A 15,202-nucleotide genomic window follows, 5' to 3' on the forward strand; every position below is an offset into this window, starting at 1 on the left:
ATGCCCCTACGGAATACATACCTGACGATAAGACAATTATTACAAAATTACAACAAAAGTATTTAACTGATATAATAATCACAAAAAAAATTGGATCATTTACAATTATATCTTTCCGTGATACACAGCTTAACGTATTATCAAAAGCTTGGTACGAAAATAAAAAAAGTACTCCTGTAGAAGAACGTCTACGGATTGTAGAAGCTGCTGCGGCTATTATTAGGGAAGACATCAGATCATCTGTAGTTGAAACAAAAACGTATCCACCTCCGAATAAAATGCTAGATTGTATTAATGAAGAAATACCAAAAACATTATCACATTTTTTGGAAGAAATGATATTAAAAAATAGAAAAGGACAAGTAGATCATTTAAAAACGAAATGCACATCTATTAGCCACGCAATAATGGCTTCGATACGAGAACGTTCATTTTCATCACAGCTACTGTTGGGCCTTTCCGTATTTCTTCACAGAAGATATGGGTCTAAAAAATTGTTGGATGTTTTATCATCTTTAGGATTTGCTGCATCATATAGTAATACCATACAGTATGAAGTTTCATCAGTTTACCATCCACAACCTCGTATTTTACCATCAGAGTCTGGTGCGTTGGTACAATATGTTGGAGACAATGCAGATATTAATGTCAGTACTCTTGACGGTAATAATACTCTTCACGTTATGGGAATGATAAAAATAATTACTCCGAAAGATGCTGTAATTTATGTTGATCGCATAAAAAAATGTACAACTAAACCGAGTGCAAAAGAGTTAGCAGCAATATCACATGTATCTCTTTTAGCATATGAAAAGCCAGTTGTACCTGGGTACAGCAAGATTCAAGTCCAAAATCTACATGATCAAGTACTGATTGAAAAAAAATTTAATGCAGTTGATTTGTTGTGGTTATACGGAAAATGGAAGAATCTTTCACCGTTGCCAGGGTGGAATGGCTATCTTCAACAACTTACGAAAAATAATCAAAATTTTTCAACTTCTCAGGTTATATTTCTACCTTTCATTGATCATCCTGCCAGTAATTTAGACACAATTTATACAACTTTACATAGTGCTATAAATATTGCCAAGTCACATCAACAAAAAACGTGCATAATTACATTTGATCAGCCCCTGTACTCAAAAGCACGTGAAATGGTTGCTGCGTCAGATGCAAACTCAGACTTGTCTAAAACAGTTGTCAAACTTGGAGGATTTCATATGCTCATGTCTTTTCTTGGATGCATAGGACATGTAATGGACGGTAGTGGTCTCAAGGAAGCTTTAAGTAAAATATATGCTACAAATTCGGTCGACAAAATGTTGAATGGTCACGCTTATGCAAGAAGTATCAGAGGCCATATATTATTACGACTTGCATTATCAATAAAGATTTTTGAAGAGATGAAAATTGAAAATTGTGTGTTAGATGAGTTAATTGAACAGATAACTAGTCGCGATGTTTCCTACGAAGATGTTGAAGGATGTACGAGCAGCTCCAACTCGTTAATTGATCAATTTCAGGATAAACTAAAAGAATTAAAAGCTCAAGGTCCCACGGCACAGTTATGGGTGCAATATTTTGAAATGGTATCAATAGCCCTAGATTTCATTCGCGCTGAAAGGCTGGGACTTTTTCAAGAACATTTGGATGCAGTGCGAAAAATGCTGCCCTATTTTCATGCTGGTGGTCATTTCCTATATGCGAAATCAGCTCATTTGTATCTTCAAGATATGTTAAAACTTGAGGAGACAATGGATCAACAGGCTTTTGAGAACTTTAAAAACGGATTCTTTACTGTAAAACGAACAGAAAAATTCAATTCTGGTACATGGACAGACATGGTAATCGAGCAAAGTCTGATGAAATCTATGAAGACAGAAGGAGGAGTATCTCGAGGCCGAAGTACACAAGAAAGTGTTCTATGTAAGTGGGTATATGCTATGTATGCCACGAATACAATTTGTGAAGAAATTGAACGGTTTTGTAACATTTCTTTAGTTTCTGTGGACCAACATGTTGATGCTAGAGATTCACGAATAAAAAGGGATGATACTGATGTAAATGAACTGGTTGGTTGGTTTACGCTTCATAATCCCTTTCCAAATACGAATCAGTTGGTATCCTTAGCTTCAGGAATCGTTGGAAATGACCAAATTAATTGTCACCGAGCCCATGAAATCGGATTGCAATCTATGGTAAAGATAACTGGTTTGAACTTCAACGAAATAAAGTTAAAACGCGTCGATAAGGTTTTACCGCTTTCAGCCATTAACAAATCTGTCAAAATTAATGATTGTAAAGTTTCTATAGATCCAATGTTACTTTTCCAGAGAATAACTGTAAGCAAAAAATTTGAAAGTAATTTACAAGAATATCTTCAGTATGAACTAAGCCCGTATCCGACATTTTTATTTGATAGTAATGGCATGAGAAAAACCACGAAAGCAACATTATATGACAATATGATGCCTGTCGTTATCGATCTTGATGAAAATAATGTAACATACATCATCGATGGTGGATTTCTTCTGCATCGCGTCGTATGGAGCAAAGACGATACTTTCTCTATTATTTTAAATAAGTACATTAAATATTTACAAACACATTATGGCTCAGCAATTGTTGTTGTATTTGACGGATATTCGGACTATAGTAAAAATATTAAAACACTGGAACAACGAAGAAGAACTGCTGCACTTTCAAAATCATATGAAGTTTGTTTTGACGAAACAATGGTTGTGCCAATCAGTCAAGAAAATTTTTTATCAAATCGGTCTAATAAAAAAAAATTTATCGACATGCTTGTTGAAAAATTTAAAACTGTTAATATCACAACAAAACAAGCCAGAGATGATGCTGATGTTCTCATCATTGACACAGCTATTGCCTTATCAGAACATCAAAAGACTGCTGTCATCATAGGAGAAGATATCGATTTGCTCGTTATTTTAATTGGACGTACTCAGTCACATCATCAGGAAATTTTTTTGAAAAAAGTTGGCAAAGGCAATGTCAAAACACAAATATATTCTACTAAAAGTTTTGACCAAAATCCTAGTACTAAAAAGCACATTTTATTTTTACACGCATTCAGTGGCTGTGACACGACTTCTGCGCTATTTAAAAAAGGAAAAAAAACTGTTACTAGAGCATTGGAAAAAAATCCTGATTTAGATAAACTGGTGGAAGTATTTCAACAAGAAAACTGCCCAAAACAAACATTATTAGAAAATGGAGTGCGCATCTTGTTGGCATTATATAATGCTCCAAAATCTGAGGACAACATTGATCATTTCCGCTACACGCAATTCATCAAATTTACAAAACTAAATAAACCTGTACAACTGTCAACACTTCCACCAACAAGTGTAGCAGCTCATCAACACATAAAACGTGTCTACTACCAGATTCAAACGTGGTTAGGGAAGGACTTAGAACCTCAAGAATGGGGCTGGATGCTTGAAAATGAAATCCTGGAGCCCATACGAACGTTATTACCTCCAGCACCAGCCGAACTACTAAACGTAATATTTTGCAATTGCAAAAATGGTTGTGGTTCCCGCTGTGGATGCAGAAAATCAGGGCTACAATGTTCTTTAGCTTGCGGCCAGTGCAACGGACAAGCTTGCCTCAACGCTTCACTGTATCCAAGTAATCCCGATGAAGAAAATACATATGATCCCGATATTCTGGAAGGTTTGGAGATGAACATGACAGATAATGAGGATGATGACAATGAATCGAACATTTTTGAGCGACAAGAAGAAGAAAAAGACGAAGAAGAAGAAGATAATTAGCTTCCATTTCCAATTTCATTACAATTAAAATCAACAAAGATACTTTTGATATTTGAACTCACATTTTGATAAATGTATATTATGCCGTATTTAATAATAAATAAAAATATGTGTAAAATATATACTCTTACTATCATTTTAACTTAAAATAAAACTAAAATATATAATCCAGAATTAATAATATTTTATACTTAAATAGTTAAATATGAATAATTATATATAAATAATCAAGTTACTTACTTTAATTAAATATAAATAATTAATAGTTAGTACATAAATAATAGGCATTGTTTAATAATTATAATTTCCAAGTAAATAATTGACTTTATAACGTACTGATAACCATAACTCACGCTTGACCTTGCATTAGGCCGTATATGACTGTACGATGTGCACTTCGCGCTCTACCTTCAAAACGGTTGGTCGTATGAAAAAAAAGTTTAAACAAAAGTTGTAGGGAATTTTATAGCCTACAACTTTTATAATAAATGCAAATCTCATTTAACCGATAGGAAGCCAGATATTCGCGAAAAACCGATTTTTGTGACCTTTGACCTTGAATATCTTGAGACGCGGACACGATAACGATTGTGACTTTTGAGACAACATTTAGAATGACAAAACAAAGGTTCATACCAATTTGCAGCTTATTATCTTTCATTCCGAGGTGAAAGCCCTAATATGACTGGGCTATTAGGGTTCCGCGACTCGTATAACTGAAGTAAATAGTTAAGTGGTTAATGTGGACATTACAAGTTTATAAAATATATATATAATAAAGTGGTGCTAAGAACAATCGGTGTTTTTTTTATAAACACCGAACTTTCCGCTATAATATTGGTGTCAGAAGAAGAAGGGATAGTTATTCCCTTGGTCGCCTACCCCTGACGACGACCATTCCTACCACACACTGGTTGAGGACCAGCTGAGCTGCCGCCTACCTGCCGAGTTGGCCACCTGCTGTCTAAATCGTCTCACTGACGCTTTGTAAGGCCGCCGTCAACCCAGGACATTGCAGACATCGTGTCACCAAGCTATTTGCTGCCTGGTGTAGTAGGTAATTACGTATGAAAAATGGATAAGAAAAACGTCCAGTCCAGTTTACCAAATTTAGAGGAAGTAAATTTTTCAGATCTCACAAAATTTATTAAACCGTTTGATGGTGACAGGAATCGCCGTTTGGTATCGCCGTTTATAAGAATTTGCGAAAATGCGATAAGTCTAACAACTGCAACACAAACTAGCATTTTATTTAAATATATATTATCCCAGTTAGATAGCAAAGCGGGGTCCGCTTGTTCCTTAAAAATATTCGAAAATTGGTTTGAGCTGAAACAGTTTTTAACGAAACGAAACATTCTAACAGTAAATGGTCCCTTCATTTAGGGTGGATTGCACCAAAATTCTAGTTAAAGTTACTGTTAGGGTTAACTATAACGAGAATCTTAACGAGCGTTAGTTCACATCGTCGAATTGTGTTGCACCATCATAAAATTCGCTAACGTTAAAGTTATTCGGGTTACTAGTGAAATGAGGCATTTATGTCCCTAAAGATGCGTGGGCAGTATTTTTTCATATGACAATACTTTATGAAAATGACAAGTTGACAATTGACAACTGTGATTGACATTGACGACATGACAGATAAATACACATTTAGCGCGATTTATTGGTTACAATTTATAAATTTTGTGCTAAAGGTTCTTTAATTTATTGAAAAAGTGCAATTTTCAGTTATGGAAGAACAAAAATCAGCACATAATAATGAATTTCAACAATTCCTGGCCAAGTAAGTATTTATTCAGTTTCAGATGTATTTTTAACTTAACACGATTGCAGTAATTTGTTTTCAAAGCTTTATGATCCCCACATAAATATGACTGATAATTTTTTTTCCGCTTATCTAGAGGTCCCCGATAGAAGGAATGATCATGACCGAAGCTGTGGACCGAAGTATTTATTCCGTGCGTGGTTCTGTGATTTATTCAAAATTTTGTTTATTTTATTTGCAGAGAGAGAAGTTCTAATTTTACACAAAAGGAAGTAGACAGACTCTCAGATTTAGTTCATAAATACAAACAAATATTAATGTGCAAGAAAACGGACGGAGTCAGCTCCAGACAAAAAGAAAACGTATGGAAATCTATTGAAAAGGAGTTTAATGCTGTGGGAGAATTTCCCCGCACTTTAAAACAACTGAAATACAAATTCGATAACATGAAAAGGTCATTAAAAAAGGTACATGTACTGTATTATCATCATCATCTCAACCCCTTTTTATGTCCCACTGCGGGGCACGGTTCTCCTCTCAGAATAAGAGGGCCATAGCCCACCACGCTGGCCAAGTGCGGGTTGGCGGGCTTCACACACCTTTGAGAACATTTCTGTGAACTCTCAGCATGCAGGTTTCCTCACGATGTTTTCCTTCACCGCTAAGCAAGTGATATTTAGTTTCAGGAGGTGTAGTCAGAGGTGCGTGACCAGGATTCAAACCCGCAACCTCCTTATGAGAGGCAGAGGTCAGAACCACTGAGCTATGACTATGTACTATATACCTATTCTCAAAACAAAACCAATAGCCGCGTCCAGACCGGCTGAGCGCGGCTCGCGAGTCCCGCTCGCGAGCCAATAGTTCGGCCGGTGTGGACGGCGCTCGGGCTTCCTCGGGCCCACGTTGGCTCGGCCGAGCGCCACTCGGCCCCGAGCCATGCGTTGTCGGTTTTTGCCGATGCTCAAAGGCGGCTCAGTCTGAGCTGCTCGCCCGGTGTGGACGGACGTAACGACACTCGCGAGCCAGTGAATCAAAAATGGATAAAGAAGACAGTATTCGCTTAATACAAATTTACGGAAGCTTCAAAATGTTATGGGATTCGAAAGATCCAGATCATTTAAATAAAAACAAGCGAGAAGATTGCTGGAGGAAGATCTCTAAGGAAATGAAGTTACCTATACCCGAGTTGAAAAAGAAACTTGACTCATTGACAGGTTCATACCGACGCGAAAAGTCAAAGCAGAGAAAAAGTAATATCACTGGTTCAGGTCAGGATTCTTTTATTTAATTATAGTGAATGTTAGATTAGTTAATCTCATTTTCAAATATCAATATGTACAACATTTACTATAGGACACACCATAGGAAATGAAAAATAACCTATAACGTCTACATATTTGTTACAGGCGCTGTCGAAATTTATGTATCGAAGTGGTTTGGTTTCAAATATTTTGACTTTATGTCAAATAAAGATGACACAGGAATTACAAAAGAAGGCGGAATAGATAACGTAAGTCCTTTATTTATGTTTATTTTCAAAATTAGTTGAACATTAATATTGATGCTGCCATGGAATTATTCCGTTTGTTATAAAATGTGTTGCTAAATGTAGACGAATATCTTTAGCACTAACAGCACCTCTGCGCGGAATGGCCGTTAGAGGTAATAGTGCTGTAGATGGAATATTGTTTCTCCATTGACCTGGAATAAATGAACCATCAACTTCTCTATCATAATATTCTGGTGGAATAGAATAGTTATTTCTTCGTAAGTAATTATATAAATACACTGTTGCTAAGACAACTTTTGTAGCTTTTTCTGGCTCTAGGAGGATTGGTTTCCTAAGGACTCTGTAGACTGAACTTAAAATACCAAAGGCATTTTCAACGACTCTGCGAGCTCTGCTAAGTCTGTAATTAAACACTCTTTCTTTGGAACCCGCCTCATGATTACCTTTAAATGGTTTCATAGTATATTTGGTAAGCATAAAAGCTTTGTCGCCCAATATGAAATATGGTATTTTCATTATGTACGGTATTTGTAGTATCTGCTCTTCAGGAATGTTCAGTTGACAGTTTTCTAATTTTCGATATAAAATCGTATTTTTAAAAACTCCGCCGTCGGAAATACGCCCTTTACTTCCGACATTAACAAACAAGAATTTGTAATTAGCATCCACGAGAGCGAAGAGCACTATACTAGGAAAATTCTTGTAGTTGTCGTAATCAGTACTTATATTGATGGGCCTTTGAAGAGTTACGTGTTTCCCGTCCATAGCCCCTATAACATGTGGGAAGTTCCATTTTATTTCAAATTCATTTGATACTGCTAGCCATTCTTCTTCTGTGGACGGTGTCTGCAAATAACAAATTAAACATTATTTTTACAGAGCAATCCTTCTCAACAACCAGGACCATCACAACAACCTACGCCATCGCCACAACAACCCGAGACATCCCCACAAGAACCCACGCCATCCCCACAAGAACCCACGCTATCGCTACAAGAACCATCGTCATCGCCACAACAATCATTGCCATCGCCACAACCATCGCGAAAGAAAAGACGGCTGAATACGAATGCACAAAATGATTCTCTTGACAATTTATTGAAGGACACTTTTGCCATAATTGAGAAAAGTTCAACTTCCATAAATGATCCATGTGTAGCATTCGGTAATCATATTGCACATGAACTCAGAAAATACGATCCTTTCAATCAATCATGTGTTAAAAATGCTATTAATACTATTATTCACGAAGTGGACATGGGAAAATATCAGATGTATAGACCAGGATATTACACACAACCACCCACTACCACGTCAACCATAACTTCCGGTGAAAATCTGCAGAACACACAATTTACTCCTGCTACTACTACAGAAACATCAGACTTTAATTTTGGTGAAAATCTGCAGAACCCACCAAATACTCCTGCTACTACTACAGAAACATCAGACTTTAATTTTGGTGACAGCTCCGTTATTTAAATATGATGCAGATAAATAAATAATTTGATTGCTTAATTACCATGATTTTTATTTACCTTAACGTAATCACTGAGGGCGTCTATAATTGCATCACAAGTTTCTGGAACTATAGTTGATATGGATTGTTTCGATACTCTAAAAATATATTGAAGACTGCTATAGGAGTCTCCTGTTGACAAATATCTCAATGTTAGCAGCACTCTTTCGGATACAGTTATTGCTTCTCTGTAGTTAGTGTCACATTTTTGTATTTTCACAGCCACTAAGGAGCACAAATATTCAATGTCTCCCGCAGACATGCGTGTAAAATTTGAGACTGAATGGTCGATTGTTAGTTCCTTTAACAAACTATTACCGTATTGGTTTCGGTTTTGGTACAATTTTTTAATCCAGAGTTTTCGTTTCTGTTTTCGTTTTTTTATGATATATCCAGACAACATAAGCGCCGTAGCAGCTAATAATACGTGGTTTTCCATCGTTATACGGAGAGAAACTGAATGCTCAAACCGGCTCACCTTCGCTTGCGAGCCCGGCTCGGAACTTTTCACAAATTAGCTCGGGTGCCACGGCTCGCGAGCAGGAAGTCTGAGCGCGACTCGCGAGCCGCGCTCAGCCGGTCTGGACGCGGCTAGTAACCATTCTATAAGGTGTGTTCAAATTTAATTGTAATTTGTGTTCCCTGTAGGAAGCTAGCAACAAACGGCAAAAAATGTTAAAAACTGGAGGTGGACGATTGACACCTTCACCACCCCCATCTCCTGGCCATGACAGTGCCGCGGAATGGTTGAAGACTATGATGTCCACATCAGTGGATGGCAATGAAGCAATTTACGATGATGATGTCATAGTGATTAAGGTATATTTTTATAAATAAATTGCTATACAATATTTGGTTTATAACAAAAATGTTTAAAAAAAAAATTTGTTACAGCCTCATAAGGATCTAGAGGTAATATGTCTATTTGTTAACTACATTTTTCATATTATAAAAAAATATATAAAATGGTTCTCATTTCTTGTTCTATAAAGTGGGTTTCTCATTTAATTTTTTATTACAGCCTCCTAGCAATGAGCAAATCCTTGTAGAAAGTCCCACAATTATTGAGAAGGTAAATTTTTGGTATTGATTTGTTTTATCCTTTTGTTATTATTTGGCTGGTAAACCGGGACCATCTGGGGGCTAATTCTGTATCGTTAGTTAGCAACTCACACTGAGTTATTAACTAAGAAAACAGAGGAGGTATGTTGCCATGATACCATATCAAACTAGGTTGGTAACTAGTGCGAAAATAGGATTTTTGCCTCCGTTTTCTTAGTTAATAACCAAGTGCAAGTTGCTAACTAACGATACAGAATCAGGTCCACACCACTCAGGTCAACCACTGGTCTGCCTGATCATTTTTTTTCCACACACGGCCTTCAACAGTGTTCCCAGACTTCTTTAATATTAATTATTAATTTCATTAATTTTTTATTACAGCTTCCTAGCAATGAGCAAATCCTTGTAGAAAGTCCCACAATTATTGAGAAGGTAAATTTTTAGTTTTAATTTGTTTAATCCTTGCCAGCAACACATTGGCAGTTCCTCTAGCGCAGCAATTGTCCATGAGCGGCAGTGATCACTTAACATCTGCCTGCTTTTTTCTATCAAATTAGACTTATTTATTTAGATCAATTATTACTTAGGACTTTTCGCTAATCCACATAAAAAAATTGTAAAATTTATATGCATTTATTTATTCAATATTCCAGATTGCAGCAAAGGAAGACTTTTTTGACAACAGCACACCACACTCATCATTGAAAAGGCCAATATCAACGCCACTCAAAAGTAATCTGTTATTATTAATATGAATGAATAATAAAATAATTATAATGTGTTATGTTACTCTATAAATATTCTTACTTTTGTTTTTACAGAACTGGCTAAAAAACAAAAAATAATTGAACCGGACTTTAGACCGGAAATACACAAGAAGAAACTATCAGTCATTGATGAGCTCCATAAGTTAGAAATGGAAAAAATTAAGAAGAGTATTGAAAGAGATGAAGCTCTTCATGAGCAAAAAATGCGCCACAATGAAGAAAAACATAAATTGAAATTAATCAAAATTCAGTTAGAAATTGAAAAATTAAAAAAAAATCTGAAAGTTATCTCTTTTTGAGTAAAATTAGAATTTCTCTGTATATCATTCTTGTTTTTGATAAGTTTGTATTGAGTGTTGTTTGAACGAAAAATAAAAATATGTATAAAGAGTTCTATTTTCTTTTATTTTGTAATTAAACACATTGTATGTTTACAAGAAAATCAATCACAAAATCATCAAGGAAATCATGTTGAGCCACAACACAACAACACATTTCTTTGATGAATGATGCCAGAAGTAGCAAAATTACCTAGTATTTCAATATATATCATTAAATAATTAGATTACTTGCTGTATTGGAGTTATAGCCTTAGTCAATGGTAGTATATGGTAGGTACATACACTATTTAATTAAGAATATTTACTTACTTCATTGTTCCCAACACTAACAAGTGCGCCAAATGGAGAGCCAACGCATGTGCTAGATTTTTCGAAACTCTAAATCTTTCCAAGAAAGTATTTTCATCCCATTTCCTTAGCCTATCAATTCTAGGTAGATAAACTTTGTTTCGTCTCCGCAAATGCACATACTCTTCGTCTTCCGTATCGGAATCTGATGAACTACTTTCCCACAAGACTTGTTGGAGCAATGACATTAAAGATCTCTAAAATCCACACAAATTCGAAAATAACTTTATCAGGCAAAAAAATATGAAAAACTAAAACCCAACAACAAAACATTCAATTCAACTGAGAAGTGACAGATCACAGACATAAAAACCTAAATATTTGACAATAACTTTAACGTTTGACCACCCATTTGGCGGTGGTTATTGTTAATGTCAAAAATGACGTCATTTTAACCATAGTCAGATGGTGCAACTCATTTTAAGCTAAATCGTTAATTTGACGAACGATTTGACGTTAACGTTTCATATTTAACGATAACGTGGGATGGTGCAATCCACCCTTACTGTTAGACCTACAAAGTAGTAAACAAAAATATAACAAATCAGTTTCCCAATTCAGTCTACGTATAGAGACATACCTTACGAGATTACAAACTGACATCACTCATTGAACTAAGGACATGTCTGAACTAAAAGGGCGTATAGTAAGTCCAGAAGATTTAGCTCTACATACCTTTTTATTACTGCCTAGCCATATCTCTAACATACTAAGATGTCGTAATCCGACCACTCTTCAAGAAGCCGTCAACCTCGCAATTCAGGAAGAAAAATTACAAAACTACATACAATCTTTTAATCCTTCCGAACCGAAGCCTAAGTGTAGGTTATGTGGCAAAAGTAACCACTCAGAAAAAAGTTGCTTTTTAGCTCAACGACGTCCTATCCATTCTTTAATTAATAATAAAAATCCACCTCAGCCTTCCACATAGTTTAATTCAAATAATAATACATCCATCATTTGTAAATATTGTAAAAAAAACGGTCACGAAATTAGTCAGTGCCGGAAACGTCAATTTAATAACACCCGGAAGAATTTTCTGGCTAACCAACCTCAGAAACCTGTACACAATCTCACAGAAGTCAATAATTCGATTAATTTTGAAAATAACAACGATATTCGTGACTCTTACCCCTATTTAGATGAGAATGAGAATTTAAACTAGCTAAGATTCCGGTTTTACGTCGTACGGAATCGTCGACCTATAAAATAGAAATCCTATAAAACTTACTAAATCCTTTGAATCTGTGTCACAGGTCAACAAACAGGGTATCCAGTCCCATATTCATGACTGTGCACTTCTAAATCCTCTGAATCCGTGTCACAGGTCAACAAACAGGGTATCCAGCCCCATATTCATGACTGTGTACACAAAACTCCTATTTCTAAATCCACTGTATTCCTCGGAAAAGCCAACCGACAGGGTAACCAGCCCCAAACGCATGGATGGCCGTAAAAATAAGTGCAATATTTCTGTGAATAATACAAATTCTACTAATTCTACAAAAACTAGTGAAAATACTAATTCCACTGTTCCTACTATTCTACTAGTCCTACTTATTCTACTATTTCCACTGACTCTACTAAAACAATTGAATCGTATAACACCGGTCTACATTCCCATATCTTTGAAATAAACTACACTTGCGAGCAAAACTATGGAATCACCGACTTGTATTTTGCTACGAGCGATTTTAAAAACTATTTGACTTATAAAGATGAATGAAAATGATACCATCTGAAAGGTTATACTGTTTACTTTAAATCACTACCATGTTCATTAAAATTGTATCTGTATTTCAGGAGCTGTCCTGGTTTAAGTAAAGGAGAAAGAAAAAAGACAGTTTCGACTTCACGACTCCTGGCGAGTTGCGCGACATTAATAGCCTATAAAAGCGCTTGGTATCAGAATTTTCTTATCAGTCGTGCTCGGCTGCCGTCGAGTGCACTCGTATGCACCGGCGCTCGGTTCCGCCACAGTTCGGTTTCGCACGACTGCCGCCAAACCCGCCGCCGCTACCGCAGCGGCGTGCCACCCGCCCGCGCGCAATAAGGCGAGTGTTTGTGCAGAACACTACCGCCGCGCTTGAGGTCGGCCTGGACGCGATCATCGCGACCGGCCAGGCCACCCTCGCCACCCGCAACACCAAGGCCCACGGTGCTGGGCCCTCCACCGTAACGGAAGAAGAGGCATTTACTGCAAGCCCGCTCTCTCTGTAGCCGGCGCCGTCTCGGCAGGCGACACCGACTCCGTTCCCGACCACCGCTGACGTACCTCCCAACCCAGGGACCAGAACTACTGCTGCTGCGTCCGTGGTGATGCAGACCAGGCCTGCAGCACCAGTACCTTCCCCGCGCTCACCGCGATTCACCGCCGCACAGGCGGACATCGCCGTAGGAAGATTCCCGTCCCCGCCACAACGGGGACCCAGGATCCCGGCAGCGTTCACGCCGCCAAACATGTCCGCGCTATCGCCGAGCTCGCCGATGGACGCTTCGGCGTCCCCGAGCCCAACATACGCCGCCCAGACTCCCGCCCCTACCATCGACATCGGAGGAGCACCGAAGACTGCAGCCAAGTACCCTCCACTGATAGTGGAGGCGTTGCCGGACTGGCCGCACCACTTCCGGGAGCTGAAAAGGCTCCTGGGACATAGACCAAACGGACGCCGACTTTTTTGACGGAAATTTGTTGTTCCCACCATTATTAGCTCAATTGTCACAAATGGAAGATTCAGCGGTATGATATTTAGCACTAAAAAAAAATCCTTAAAAAAGGTTTTAATTTTAGCATTTTTTATTTTACACAACTACAGTGACTTCGCAATCTTTTACACAATATCTGCCTAACTCGCCTCTAAAAGGTCAACCACAGCAATTGGACGTAAGTATCATGCATCATCTATAGACTAAAACAGTACACTGCTGGACCAAAGCCCTCAAAAGGGAAGGGAATGTCTATGCTAGTGATTGCATTACTATGAATAGTTTTGCCCACAGCTTCACCCACATTTAAATAGATAAATGTAATAAAGTAAAATATTATACAAATGTGGCGGTCTCCACATTACATTACTAGATGGCGCTACTAAAATCCTGCATCGCGCTAGCGAAGTGTTCACGAAGAATGCCTATATATACAACTTCCAAAAATGAATGTTCGGACCGATAGACGGCTCGGCTGCCGTCGAGTGCACACGCTTGCACCGGCGCTCGGGTCCGCTATAGTTCGGTTTCGCGTGACTGCCTACCGAACACACTGCGTCCAGCGGCGGCGCTCGGAACTACACGCCTTTCCTCTCCGATTGGGTTCCCGGTCTGCCACCAGCGGCAAGCCCCGGGGACCGGGTCGGTGGGGTTGGCGTGCCGGCACCGCAGCTCGGACCGCGCCTAGGCAGCTCCGCCCCGCTACACGCACCGCGTCCCGCGTACCGCGCCCCGCGTCGAGCCCCTGCGCTCCGCACCCCCCGCGTCCCGCGTCGAGCCCCCGCGCTCCGCACCCCCCGCGTCCCGCGTCGAGCCCCCGCGCTCCGCACCCCCCGCGTTCCGCGTCGAGCGCCCTGCGCTCCGCACCGCCGCGTTTCGCGTCGAGCCTCTAGCTCCGCGACCCGCAACCCCTACGTGCCTTCGGCCAGTGGCCTTCGGCCATGCCGCCACCGGCACCCAACCCACCGCCGCTACCGCAGCGGCGCGCTACCCGCCCACGCGCCATAAGGCGCAGAGTGTTCGTGCGGAACACCGCCGCCGCGCTCGAGGTCGGCCTGGACGCGATCATAGCGACCGGCCAGGCCACCCTTGCTACCCGCACCACCAAGGCCCACGGTGCTGGGCCCTCCTCCGGAGCGGGAGACGAAGCCTTTTCCGCAAGCCCGCTCTCACTGTCGCCGGCGCCGTCTCGGCCGGCGACACCGACTCCCAAGGCCTCAGCTGACGTCCCTCCCAACACAGGGACTGGAACCGCTGCTGCTGCGTCCACGGTGATGCAAACCAGGCCCGCAGCACCAGTGCCGTCCCCGCGCTCACCGCGATTCGCCGCCGTGCAGGCGGACATCGCCGTGGGACGATTCCCGTCCCCGCCACAACG

The 15,202-nt window shown here is 39.5% G+C and overlaps 3 protein-coding genes across 4 annotated transcripts; 2 read left to right on the forward strand and 1 right to left on the reverse strand.

The window, feature by feature from the left end:
- Positions 1 to 6,980: 6,980 nt before the first annotated feature.
- LOC120635146 lies at positions 6,981 to 8,862 on the reverse strand. Its single transcript, XM_039906079.1, has 2 exons — positions 8,620 to 8,862; positions 6,981 to 7,927 (listed from the first exon to the last, which is right to left on the reverse strand). The coding sequence occupies exons 1-2, from the start codon at positions 8,860 to 8,862 to the stop codon at positions 7,124 to 7,126; spliced, it is 1,047 nt and encodes a 348-aa protein (XP_039762013.1). The 3' UTR covers positions 6,981 to 7,123.
- Positions 8,863 to 9,094: 232 nt separating this feature from the next.
- Positions 9,095 to 10,770, forward strand: LOC120635086. 2 transcript variants are annotated; one of them, XM_039905999.1, is made up of 6 exons: positions 9,095 to 9,419; positions 9,495 to 9,512; positions 9,622 to 9,672; positions 10,044 to 10,094; positions 10,316 to 10,394; positions 10,484 to 10,770. In XM_039905999.1, exons 1-6 carry the CDS (start codon positions 9,273 to 9,275, stop codon positions 10,726 to 10,728), a joined length of 591 nt encoding a protein of 196 aa, XP_039761933.1. In that variant the 5' UTR covers positions 9,095 to 9,272; the 3' UTR covers positions 10,729 to 10,770. The 2 variants fall into 2 exon arrangements, with proteins under 2 accessions (XP_039761933.1, XP_039761934.1); XM_039906000.1 differs by lacking the exon at positions 10,044 to 10,094.
- Positions 10,771 to 11,740: 970 nt separating this feature from the next.
- On the forward strand, positions 11,741 to 13,800 carry LOC120635148 (vegetative cell wall protein gp1-like). Its single transcript, XM_039906080.1, has 4 exons — positions 11,741 to 11,764; positions 12,375 to 12,542; positions 13,042 to 13,293; positions 13,339 to 13,800. The coding sequence occupies exons 1-4, from the start codon at positions 11,741 to 11,743 to the stop codon at positions 13,798 to 13,800; spliced, it is 906 nt and encodes a 301-aa protein (XP_039762014.1).
- Positions 13,801 to 15,202: the final 1,402 nt, after the last annotated feature.

This window comes from Pararge aegeria, chromosome 26 (assembly GCF_905163445.1).
Source record: "Pararge aegeria chromosome 26, ilParAegt1.1, whole genome shotgun sequence".
Classification (NCBI taxonomy): domain Eukaryota; kingdom Metazoa; phylum Arthropoda; class Insecta; order Lepidoptera; family Nymphalidae; genus Pararge; species Pararge aegeria.